This window comes from Trachurus trachurus, assembly GCF_905171665.1.
Source record: "Trachurus trachurus genome assembly, chromosome: 1".
Lineage (NCBI taxonomy): Eukaryota > Metazoa > Chordata > Actinopteri > Carangiformes > Carangidae > Trachurus > Trachurus trachurus.
In genome coordinates this window covers 17,010,237-17,023,374 of record NC_139891.1, presented here as the reverse complement: position 1 = coordinate 17,023,374, position 13,138 = coordinate 17,010,237, and the positions used below count along the sequence as shown (strand labels likewise).

The window sequence follows — 13,138 nt, the reverse complement described above, 5'->3', positions numbered from 1 at the left end:
CCTGCGTTGGCTCTCCTCCAGCAGCTGTTTCTTCAGGCTTTCCCCGCTTGCTTTCTGTTGCTCTGTTATAATTTTGAGGACTTTGAGCTCCTGCCTCAAGGCCTCTGTTTTCCTTTTCTCTGCTCTCTGATTCTCCATTTGTATGTCCCTTTCTCGCTGATACTCGTCCCTCTCACGTCTGAGCATGTCTGCCGTTTGCCTCTTCTGCTCCTCCTCCTTCTTACTCTGCTCCTCCAGGAGTTTATCCAGCTCCTCCTGTAGCGCTTCCCTCTTTATTTCCTCCCGCTGCCTGATGGCCTGCTCTTTCTGTATTTGCTGAAGCTCCCTCTCCTGTTCTTTCCTCTGGTTTTCCACTCTGTCCCTTTGCATCTTCTCCTCCATGGCTCTTCTTGTTTTCTCCTCCAACTCAGTCTGCTCCTCCAGCATTTTAGTAACTTTGTCAAGCTTGTCTTGAAGCGCTTCCCTCTTTTCCTGCTCCTCTCTGCGAATCTCCATCACTCTCACCATCTCTTGGATCCTCCTCTCCTTCTCCTTCTTGTCATTCTCCTCCATCTGTCGGATGAAAGCCTCCTCTCGATTTCTGGCCAGTTTCTCATCATGCTGCTTCTCCAGCTCCTGTTTTTTCTTCAGCTCCTCCATCTCCTTCTTTCTTTTTTCCTGAACAATCTCAAGCTCTCTTTTGTACGACTCTTTTATGTCAGCCTCCTGCTTCTTTTTTAACAGCTCTTCTTTCTCATTCAGGAGCCTCCTCTCTTCCTGCAGCTCCTGATCCAGATCCTCCTCTGCTTTCTGGAGAATCTTGCTGGTGTAGTAGCTTCCCTCGTTACCCAGCATCATCCCGTCCACTATGGCGAGCAGCTCAGACACCTGCTCCTTGCTCTTGGAGCTGTGGTTGTTGAAGACACAGTACCGGCCCCCACACTCTGCTACTAGCTCAGCCAGGTCCCTGCACCCGTCTATCAGACACTGCTTCACAGACGTCCCGTCTTCCAGAAGGTCTCCGTGGGTAAAAACCACCACTGAGAAACTCAAAGCTTCAGAGCCCATTGCCTGTTTGATCTGCCGCACCGCCTCCTTCTCCTCCCGAGTGAACCTCCCAATCTGAACAACAAGGAGGAACACATGCGGCCCAGGATACAGGAGGCTAACACTCCTCCTCAACTCCCTACGCACCTCCTGTGGAGTCTGGTGAGTGTCCAACAGCCCTGGGGTGTCCAGGAGGGTCAGGTGCCGCCCACGACATTCTCCACTGGCCCTGCGACAGCGCTGAGTGCCAGAGGAGCTGCTGACCTTCGAGTCAAAGACCTTGCGCCCCAAGATGGAGTTGGCAGTGGAGCTTTTCCCGCTGCCAGTCTTCCCAAGCAAAACCAGCCTGATCTCAGTGAAGGAGGGAGTTGGCCTCCTGCCTGAAGAAACAACAAAGGAGAAATGTTAGAAAGAAAGAAAGAAAGAAAGAAAGAAAGAAAGAAAGAAAGAAAGAAAGAAAGAAAGAAAGAAAGAAAGAAAGAAAGAAAGAAAGAAAGAAAGAAAGAAAGAAAGAACTGACCTGCACAGCTGATCACTGACAGTTGCCTGCCTAGAGATGACATGTTGTTTCTGCTCACTCTCTTCCATGAACAGAGCAGCAGCATCTGTATATAGACCCCAACACTGTGGGTGTGTCCCACCCCCAATGACACATCAATCCTCTCTGAACTCTACCCATCGTCATCACCATGTTTGCGATGTCAGTCTGGAGAAAATGTGGTCCAATAGTCTGTCTCTGTAACACTCAGTGCCGCAGGTCTTATCTCTCACTGCACACACTCCAGCTCGGGGGCATTGTCCAGCAGTCAAAGATCCAGGTAAGAATAAAGCAAGGGAGGTTATATGAGTGAGTTGTGGTTCATGTGATCAATGTCCAACAGACTGGTCAGTGCTTTATCTTAAAAGTAAGTTGATTAGGTGTTGTTTATAAACCACCAGGAATCAATAAATGAGTAATTTTCTTAATAGCTGAGTCATTTCATGCAGATTTTTTTGAGACTAGACAAAACTGCTGTTAATGTACTACAGAGGAGAGGGCGATATTGTTTTTTGTACTGTCACTGTCTTGTAGATGATGCTTAATGCTGGAGTGACTCACGTGTTATCTGGTCTCGTGTAGCTTTATTTAAATTCCACTAGATGGAGACAGAGGTCAGTCCTGCAGGTCAGACAGATATCGACTTTATGTTGATGTGGTGGTGAGGCCACAGACAGCTTCGCGTCAATACTTTGATGCCACAAGGACAAAGTGACTAAAGATTACAGGGGTGAAATTCAAATCGACTCCCCTTTCTTTAAATATTGTATATTTTGTTTCTGTGAATGAATACTGCCTGAAGAAAGATATTCAGTGAATAAGGGAGGGAGGTATTTTCAGAAATTTAACCATCTTCATCTGGAGCCTGAAGTTTATCTGATGTAATTTCTTGTGATAGAAAAGGTCGCAGCCAGACATGAGATTTTTTTTTACTGTAACACAATTTGCAATTTGTATTTCATTTGAATGATCATTAGTGCATCACATAGTGCATTTGTCTACCCTATTGTTTGTTGATTGAAAATATAAACATAATGTGTCTTCAAAATCAGTTTCCATACAAATTCCTTACATTTCAGTCTCCATTAAGTGGTCGATCTGATACTCGACATAGTCTTGTGTTTTGGTGTCATTGAGCCGTCCCCTGGGCACTTTCTGTAAAGTACTTGGATGTTCACTTTGCTATGCATGGGCTTCATTCATTCATTTATTTATTCATTCATTCATTCTTTTATTCATTCATTTATTAATGCGCACCTTCGGTCTATTCATTTATTCAGTCATTCAGTAACTGAGTCCCATCTTGATTGTAGCATATCTGCCTCCTACAGGCTATTTTGGGAATGAACGCAAAAGTCAAACACCTGCAATTTTGCAGTCCTGCTGAATTTGTCTGAGTAATTGAGTGAAATGTATGTAATTATTCTCAACTCCCTGCTGCAGAGGGATTTGCCAGCGTGTTGGGTACATCTTAACTCACAATCCACTTAGCAATCACCAAAAAACTGTTTCAAATCTCTAATCTTTGTGAAGGGAGAATGTATTGCAGGACGGTTGTATAGTAAGTGTGTTAGCTGCAGCTAGGTGTGTCACAAAGCAGAGACTGAATACTGGGTGTTTGTTTACTGTATCTCGTTGTTGTTGTTAAATGGCGGACAAAGGGATGGAAATGACACCCCTGTATAAAAATCAATGATTTTGTAGGGAAAAAGTATGAGCATTGAAACAATTTTATGTGCAAAAACACAAAAGAAATAGACAGCTTTGCAAAATATACACATATATTATGTATAACAAATTGGGTTTGTAACACAACACAAACTGCTGGGACAATGAGGAAAATCTGTATCAATAGCAAGTTGTTGTTTTTCTTCCCTGGGTCATTAGGCAAAATTAGTTAGTTTGTGAACAGGAAAAATACGTCCACTCCACTCACTTCTGGAAAGAGGCTTCAAGGTTCATCCCCACCAGTGACAACTATTGTGAGTACATGTGTGATCCACCATTTAGTTGCTGCCTGTAGGTTGCATCACTGACCTTTGCCCTATTTCTGATCAGGTTGATTAAGGTTCTTCGTCTGGTGCTCCCACTGTAACCAACTCGGGAAAGCAGTATCACCTGGTTGCTTAAAATGTAATGCAAGTAATGTAATGCCTATAGCTGGATGTCTGGCTGTTAGTTCATCAATAATGGAGAGCCCATGCATGTTCAAGGCGAGGCTTGGATTGTCTTACCGCTCCAGTGCTCTGTGACACATGCAGGCACACCTGACGTTAACTAACCGAGAGTCGTTGATGACCTTCGTCGTGTGCGTGCGTGTGTGTGGTTTAATGGTTGATTTGTGTGCAGCGACCTTCTGCTCCTTATGTCAGAGCAAAATAAAAACAACAATTAACCCCAACACAAACACACACACACACACGCACACATACAGACAACTCAATACTGACAGATCAAATGTCTCCTTGTAGACAAAACTGTTTTGATTCATCTGATGTCACATTAACGTAGAGATGAGATGACTCTGGAGTGACCGTGAAGTCCGACGGTGACGGAGGATGAATGTTACCAAGGAGGTGAGACGAAAAGGGAGAAGGGGTCAGGAGGCCTTGGCGATAATGAGAATGCTCATGAGGAAGACCATGACGAAGAAGATCCACATGAAAAACCTATCCATCACCTTAGCGACCTTCTTCCACTCGGCCGCCTTGACGCACGTGGCTCTCTGCTCGCGGAAGCAGTTGGCGATGAACTGGATGTTCTTCACCACCTGAGTGAGAGACAGGTATAGGATAGTTAAACTAAAGCAAGCTGTTACAGAAACTAAAGAGGAACAACAGTCATCGAATGAGAAGGTATGGAGCACCTGTTTGTGTTGGAGGCAGGGGCAGCAGCAAGGGCAAGCTGGGACTTGAAGTTTCTCTGTGGTGTAGAGCAGCTGCTCCTTCAACCCACCGTTGAGGTGCTGGAGGTTTCGTGGATGAGAAGGAGCCTGGTAGTCCAGCTCATCCCTCCTGATGTTGTGGTAGCGTTGCGTGGGCTCTCTCCTCACCTCTCCCCTCTCTAGTCTGGAAGCGTGGTTGTTGTGGTTGTTATAGTGATGATTCCTACCGTTGGCTTTGCCGTTCGCCTGGCTCTTGTGATGCTGGTTATGGTGCACACTGTGGCCATTGCTATACTTGTAGGGGTCGCTGTCGTGGTGGTACACGCTGTCGTGAAAACTGTCATCCTGGTAGCAGCCCTTATCGCTCATGGGTTCCTCGGGATACAGAGGCGTCCTCTCGCTCTCCGGGGTAGTGCAGTTCTCCCCCACCTCGTAGACGAAGAAGATTTTGGACATGTAGTCGATGATGAGTACTTTGGCCCAGTGAGGGACCGGCTTGGCCTCAGCGCCACAGAAATGAATGTTCATGATGAAGATGGTGAGAGAGGTGGACGCCGTGATCATGGTCATGGTGGCAATATAGTATTTCCCTTGGGAAGAAAACAGAAAAAGAAACTATTTTATAAAGAAGAATTAGTTTTAAGATGACACCTTCATAGAAGCACTAATATGTAGGGTTGCATGTTTACAATTTTATCACTTCATCACTAGTGATATGGAAATTTGTAGTCCTATTTATATCATAATACAGATATTCACCAATCATAGCAAGCTACTTAGAGGTTTTGTCAATTTTGTCTTTGAGTAGCATAACTGAGCTTTAATTTGAACTCTATTTCCAGTTCTGACTCAAAGAATATCTAACTGGTGAGATTTAACACTTGAACTAATGGGATCCACACACGAGGACAGACTAGAGTCACTTAATCTCATCTTCATGTTTTTGAACTGTAGGAGGAAAACATAGTAACATGTTAACTCCACATCAACTGAGACCCTTGTTGCTAAGAGGTAGCAGTGCACCACCATGCTGCGAAATCCTATGAGATACTATGAGTCAAAATGATGACCTTATATAAACGTTGTGATTGAAATGTGCTTTGTAGTTTCACAAGTAATATAATAATTCAAACCTATATAGGGCATGCTTTCTGCAGGAGGCATGCTCTCAGCCACCAGCAGCTGAAACACAGTGAGCGCCAGAAGCACCGTGACTCCGAGGGAGACCTTCTCCCCGGAGTCAGCCGGCAGGTAGAAACCCAGCGGGGCGAGGAACGAGATGAGGAAGCAGGGCAGGAGCAGATTGAAGATGTAGAAAGAGGAGCGGCGCTTGAGGAGCAGGGTGTAGGTGATGTCCGTGTAAGGGTCGGCGCAGCAGCCATACATCATAACATTCCTGACTGCGGGCATGCCGTGGCATTCCCACTCCACGTTCTCTACAAAGTCAGAGAGGTCACCGCTGTCCATGGCCAAACTGATGTCCACCTGTGCAGAGAACACACAGACAGTCCCCATCAAAAAGATATAAAATGGTGGGCAAGAGACTGATACATGCCCTGCACTAATTACCATGGCTGAAGAGATAAACATACACTTTGCAACCAACCTAGAGTTTATATTCCACTAAACTTTAAGCAACATGGAAACTGAGACATGAATAAGAATACCTTGTTGTGCTTTTGCCCATCACAAGACACAAAACTATAAAGTGACCAAGTCTTTACAAGTTTTTGGAAATGCTGTGAGTGTTTTAATTTGACCTTTTTTTCTCCCCATTTTAATACACACCTGGTTGCCATTGTAGGTCCATGAGCCGAAGGTGAGGTTGCACTGCTGCCAGTCAAAGGGGAAGTAAGAGACATCCACCACACATGTGCTCTTTGTGATGGCCGGAGAGTCCCAGATGATCTCTCCATTGTAACGCAGCTTTACATTAGTACTGGGTTCACCTGAGGACTCCTCATCTGCCCTGCATGGACGTCAAGTGGAAAGTAAATATTTCACTCCGCACACCTTTCACTTTGTCTGTATCTCCCCTTCATTCTCTCTCTGTTTGTTTGTCTTTCCTCTCTTTGTTCCCTATCACATCTGTCTGTTGTTACTGACTTGTTGTAGAGGACGATGTCCGGTTTCCAAACCAGGTCACTGGGGATGTTGATCATCTCCAGGTTGTCGTAGTCCTCCTTTTCCCACTTCAGGTAGGCATCATGCCAGACCTGCCTGATCCACAGGTATGTGGTTAGAACCTGGTTCCTCTCATCCTGTACACACACACACACACACACACACACACACACACACACACACACACACACACACAAACAAAACATTTACAGAGAGATTCAATGGCAACATTAAAAACACTCACAAAATGCCCATGAGGACAGAACAGAAGTGTAAATGAAACTTTCAGGTTGTAACTGAATATCATCTCCAGAACACTGCTATCTAGTGCAGGCCTCTGGTGGCCTCTGCAGAAACAGGAGCTTGAATAGCAGTGCTGTTCGTTGGTGACAGTGTGACAGTTAAGGGTCTGGGCAGCTCTGCTAAAGTCTGACAGATTTATGCAGGTGGAATCACCTGTGTATCTGGGCCCTTGGCCCTGGAAACTGAAGCTTGAGTTACAAACTGGGACTGTAGAGAATGAAGATGATGAAGTTTAGCAGACAGGGAGTGTCTAACAAAGCAGGCCGTAGAGCAGCAGAATGTGAAGAAGCTGCTCTATGGCCGCAGACTGTTGCAAACGTTGGCCACAGCACTGGGTCTACGTACATTAGATCTAATTTGTACTGAATCTAATTACATCTAATGCATCCAGCAAAATTTTTATGAATGTGCAGATTCAGTCTTATTTATCAATGTTTATTACCGAGTAAACATTTAAATGTGGTGTTGTACCACACTCCATTATATTGAGAGGTTTTTTTTTTCAATTCTGTTTACACATGTTGGGGAAGAAATGAATATAACACAACACTATCACCATCTACACTACATGTTATAACAGTTGTATTTCGCATGAGAGCATCTTTCCCTCAGTAATCTGTCATGGTATGATTAATCTTTGCTTACTCTTCATATATCTTAATTGCTTTTATGCTTTCTTCGCTCTGACTCTATTGATATATATCTAATTACATACTGGCCTCCTTAGTACAGCTCTGCATTTTACTGCATTCATGAGCATGTGACTAATCTAAACAACCTTTTATCTTAGGGCCTTGAATCTGTGGTAGTTCCAGTAGGGGAACCAAAAGGCACAACAGATCTTGATCTCTGTTGTCATTACCATCTTTATTGTTCGGCAGATTGAGGTTTATCTTATTAAAATATGAAACAAATACATCTGGCTGATTCCTATAAGTTTATACACGTAATTGAATAACAAAATGATCTGTATTTGATATAAGATTATGCAATGTGACACTACAGCCATGAAACACGCTGTCTTGATTTGAATTGTAACCCACCGTAATTTATGGTAACATCAATGTAGTACAGACACAACAAGGTAAAGAATTTGCATGTTTGATATTCTCAACCAGAAAGGAAGAATCTATAGGCATATATTGGCGAATCAAAAGAAAAACATATGCGGAGTTAGGGTTGTATCTGTGGCTGGTGTGTGCAGTTGCAGTTGTAGCTCTGGATCTACGTTGGGTAATGACGTTTCCTCTCTACTCACCATGTCTTTGATCTGTGACAGTGTGATCTGCAGCGAGACATTTAAGGCACTGTCTGTGTCCTCCACGGGTCTCAGAGCATTGGAGTAGTCCTCCATCAGGTCATTCAGAAGTTTGCGGGCATACTGACCCTGGGCCCCGTGGGACACTGAGGGGTCAAGAGCAATACAGGAAGAGGAAAGACAGGTTACCGTAGAGAGAGATAAGGCAAAGAATCCAACAAACATCCCAGAGTAGGATGTAAAGAGACAAAATAAATATAAACATCATGCAGAACCAACCTTGCACCAAAAGACTGATCCAAACCATCAGCGCTGCCTTCCTCATCTTCAACCAGTCACAAGCCGAGGGATCAATTATTCAGCAAAGCGCTTGCTAAAACAGCCGCAGTCCAAATCCAGAGCGTCACTCTATTCTGATCTCCATTTTCCCCTGCTGAGGCAGAGCGAGCCGACACTACAGAAAATTCTCGAAATCTTACATCCTGTCAGAAGCTCTGAATGCTCCGCTGGTTGTTAGTCGTAGTTTTACCTCTGTCACTGTCTGTGTGTGTGTGTGTGTGTGTATGTGTGTGTGTGTGTGTGTGTGTGTGTGTGTGTGTGATCGCTACTCTGGAACAGGACCTCGGGGCTATCATTCACACACACAAAAACACACACACACACATACAGGTACACAACAGTATCACATAGCACACAGGTACTGGGTGAAATGTGATGCCTGCAGCTTTATCCACTTGTGTACATGACTACAACCAGCTGTACAACACACAGGTGCACGCGCACACACACACACATACACACAAAATCACACGTAGCCTACACACTGAACCTTACTGCGTTACACAGCTAATGACATGTGTCAGTCACACACATACAGTGGCACTTTCTTACACCTGCTCAGGTCATTCAAGATGAATACACACACACATGTTGGTGGCGATGTGACACATGTCATACATGCTGCACGGCATGAGCTTCACACAGATCCAGGGTCGGGTTTCACTCTGTAAACGGGAATCTTTAACATGAAGATATTACAGTTGTACGCTGGTTGTAGATCAGTGATGAGAGTAGATTTCATCCGCTCTTTGTCTGTAGTTGTTGAAGAGATCAGTAACCAGAAATGGAGACCAACTAATTGACCTTTGTAATGTTGTCCAGCACTCGTGACATCGTTAGGGTTCTTGTGTAACTCATATTAAAATGCTTTTTTCCTTCTCTGTCTTTAAAAGATCCTTCTCTTCCATCTGCATAACTATGTTTTAGTTTTAAAGCTTATGTGCAAAAGGGATGCATTTTAAAACTAAAACGTCAAACGCCCCATCATGCCTACTGTAACTAGCACTCACCATGCACTTTGAGTGCACCTTGTTAGCTGATCACCTTACATCTACCTTGTGACCAACTAAAAACTCACTTGTAACTCAAGTGAAAAAAAGCATCAGCCAAATGAGTGAATGTAAAAATGAACACAGTTTAAAATGTTGTTGAATATTAAATACTTTCTATCATATAGCCAGATTCTGATTAATCATTATATTGAAGGACAGTAGAATAATATGACTCAATAATACTACTATTCAATGTGCATGTGCAACAAGAGAAAAAGAAGAATGGTTACAGGATGTTAATTTGCTATATTTAAAAAAAGAAAGAAAAAAGGAGAGGAAAACAAGTTTCGGGGGGGGTATTGCAGTTAGAAAACAAGTAAGTAAAATAAAAGGTGTCTGACTTTAAGTTCTGTCATCATAAATTTGCCTGAAGTGGCTTCACAGTATTTACAGCATTACTACACCGTCTGTCTTTAGACAGAGCTGTAGCTGTGAAGGTGTAAGGAGATCATGAAGGGATGAAGGGACATTACTGTAAAACAGAGAATCTGATCAATGTGTGAAATTATTTTCTTAATTTATGTTTATTGTGTGTCTTTGTGTGAGTTTTCTTGTGCTCCTGTCCATTAAATAGTGTACATGTTCTATAATAAATAGAAACACACAAATGTATATGAAAGATGTCTTTATTCCAGAGAAATCGTCAGTGTCGTCACTGTTGTTTAAGAGTAGAAGTTGAAGGGATTTATATTGTGTCGTTAACAAAGGGACAAGCTCTGAGGCCAAATGTATTTTAGTTTAGTTAGGTAAAGCATCGAAAAAGAAAATTGTATGCTCATGTTCATGTTCAGCCTTTTTGAACTCATTACTGTAACTAAGAGCTGGGATGAAACCACCCAGGAAACCAATTATGTGTCCATAATTTACAATAAATCAACAAAATGATTGTTTCAGTAAGAAAAGTCACTGACATAGTTCCAGTTATTCTGCAGAGTAAGGCCCATGTGATATGATAATGTGTCACAGAGTTTCTGTGGTACTGAGCTCGCAGGGGACAGGTGTTTCCTGTGTGTGTGTGTGTGTGTGTGTGTGTGTGTGTGTGTGTGTGTGTGTGTGTGTGTGTGTGTGTGTGTGTGTGTGTGTGTGTGTGTGTGTGTGTGTGTGTGTGTGTGTGTGTGTGTGTGTGTGTGTGTGAGAGAGAGAGAGAGAGATGGAAGAAAGTGTGAAATACTGGCATTGTAGAAGTGTAAGAGTTGAAGGTGAGCTTTTCTGAACCATGGCTTTGTTTTGTGGGCTTCTTGTAAATCAACGTGTTGTTAGCGTGTGTCTGTGAGGACGAGAGTGAGACGGACAGATAATGAAAAACATGATATAACATAGGATATGTTACACTGTACAAACTCACAGATGACACAGATCAGGTTGCGTAATACCATGATTATCACCTTCCCCAGCAGTAATGTCTTAGTATAGAAGTCATTTGACCTATAAAATCCTGTTTTAGTCTTGATCAACACAAGTATAGTTTTCTTACAATCAAGAAATCCTGTGAAAAGAACAAAACCAACAATTAACTGATCCAACTAACAAAGCCTGATTTATCTTTGTCCTTTTTGCCATGGAGCTCCATTATTGTCCAGAAACAGAATCCATCGGTGAGCCATGTCACGCACAGTGTGTAAATGATAAGATGGTGACAGCATTGCATTTACTGGGACTCTCGATCAGGACAGAGTCATCATTATTATCATTATGTCATTGATGATATTAGTAACAGGTCAAACCCTCTGCTGTAGGGAACAGCATAATCTGAGCGACACAAACTAAAATACTGTGAGAACAACACTTGGTTGGTTTTGGTCTTTAATGAGGTTCGTTGTTCATGAGTAATTATATCATTTTGAGCTGCTAGTAATACAGATGTACACAAACAGAGTGGCACAAGGTGGATAGATAGGTTGTTGTTGCCACTGCTCTCGAGACAAAAGACATGTTTAATTATGGCTCTCTTCAGTTTAGTTACACCAGTAAAAACCGAGACACTGAGCCTGTGCTGAAACGAAACAATGCCATTATTAATGTTATTAGTCACGCCTGTGCTTCTTCTGCTGTGAAAAAAAAGGCCCATTATCCACCTCATCAACCAGCTCAACGCATCAGGGGCCCCTGAGAAGTTAAGTGTAACCACACGGTGTAAATTTGCCCTGTATGCAGCATGTGCGTGTTAGAGAGAGACACGGAGACACAGAGAGCGAGAGAGAGAGAGAGAGAGGGATAAGGCACTGTGGTGGTTGTGGGAGAGAGCACAATAAGAAACAGCAGGCAGTCAGACATTCATTCTTGATTTAGTGACTATCACTATACCATTGGATTATTTTGAGTTGTTAAATGAGCCATGTGTGTGTGCGATGGTATGTTCTTTAGTGCCTTTTACAAGTTACTTGTATAAGACATTAAGAATTGTTGTTTATTATAGTAAAATTAATACTAAGTATTTTTAATTGGTTTCTGCTGTTATACTACAAGAAGCAATAGAGTAGGTGGACATGCATGCAGACAGTCAGGGAGTCTTTTGCTCTGTTCAGGTGGTCTGAGAGTCCTGTGTAGGCGATCTACATGAATCGATCATGAGCAAGAGTGTATTGTTGAGCGAATGAGTCGCTTCATTTGTGTTGTTATAATGTAGATATTTGTGTGTGTGCTGGGATGTGGTTAGGTGGCTGTCAGTGTCTCAGTGAATCCTGTGCTGAACCTCTCATCATTAACAGCTCTAAACACAAGACACAAAGAGACAGAGCAGGAGAGAGCTATGGGGAGGGTATGAACTGAATATTTGCTGTTGTCTTCTTTTAACGCTTTCATCATCACTTTTTAGTAAGGTTAAACATTTAACACACAGTAGACCAGTGTTTTTCAACCTTGGGGTCGGGACCCCATGTGGGGTCGCCTGGAATACAAATGGGGTCGCCTGAAATGTCTAGTAATTGATTAAAAAAAATTACTGATAAAAATATTCTTTTAACTAATTATTATTCTTTTTAAATTCATGATTAAAAACACCACACACAATCTTAAACAACTGTATTCTATACTTTCACTTTCTCGACAATAAATCGAGTTCAAATAAAATGCAGCATATAAAAATATCTGATTTGACGCATGATTGACGGCTGCGATTACATGACTGCATGTGATCGGGGGTCGCCAGAAGTTTGTTATGTCAAAATGGGGTCACAAGCCAAAAAAGGTTGGGAACCACTGCAGTAGACTCTAGACACGTAAATATATATTTAAAGTACGTATATTGAGATTTATGTGGATATTTGATATATTATGTGTTGCAAAAATACTAATACACTCGAAGGCAGATTTCTCAATTTGTGCTAAATGACTTGATGAGGACAGCTAGCAAAGGTTTTAAAGTCTCGTCTCGATCACCATGTCTCCACCACTTATCTAATCTGTGTGAGATAATCATACAGCGTCTCCAAGCTGACTCCTGAAATCCTTGTGAAGTTACCTTCATGAAAAAAAAACAAAGGTCAATTTATTTTTCTACGTACACAACTATTTCATTCAGTTACGTATTCATGAATACTGTACTACAGAAACACAACATACACGTTTGAAATCTTTGTTTAATGGCCTTATGCACAAAATTTGTTTCACCGAAC

The 13,138-nt window shown here is 42.5% G+C and overlaps 1 protein-coding gene across 1 annotated transcript; it reads right to left on the bottom strand.

Moving 5' to 3' along the window:
* Positions 1-4,163: 4,163 nt before the first annotated feature.
* Positions 4,164-8,458, bottom strand: chrna9a (cholinergic receptor, nicotinic, alpha 9a; the record flags this gene model as incomplete). The annotated part of the gene is made up of 7 exons (XM_083984429.1): positions 4,164-4,334; positions 4,431-5,038; positions 5,582-5,933; positions 6,237-6,417; positions 6,555-6,709; positions 8,134-8,279; positions 8,413-8,458. 7 exons carry the CDS (start codon positions 8,456-8,458, stop codon positions 4,164-4,166), a joined length of 1,659 nt encoding a protein of 552 aa, XP_083840555.1.
* Positions 8,459-13,138: the final 4,680 nt, after the last annotated feature.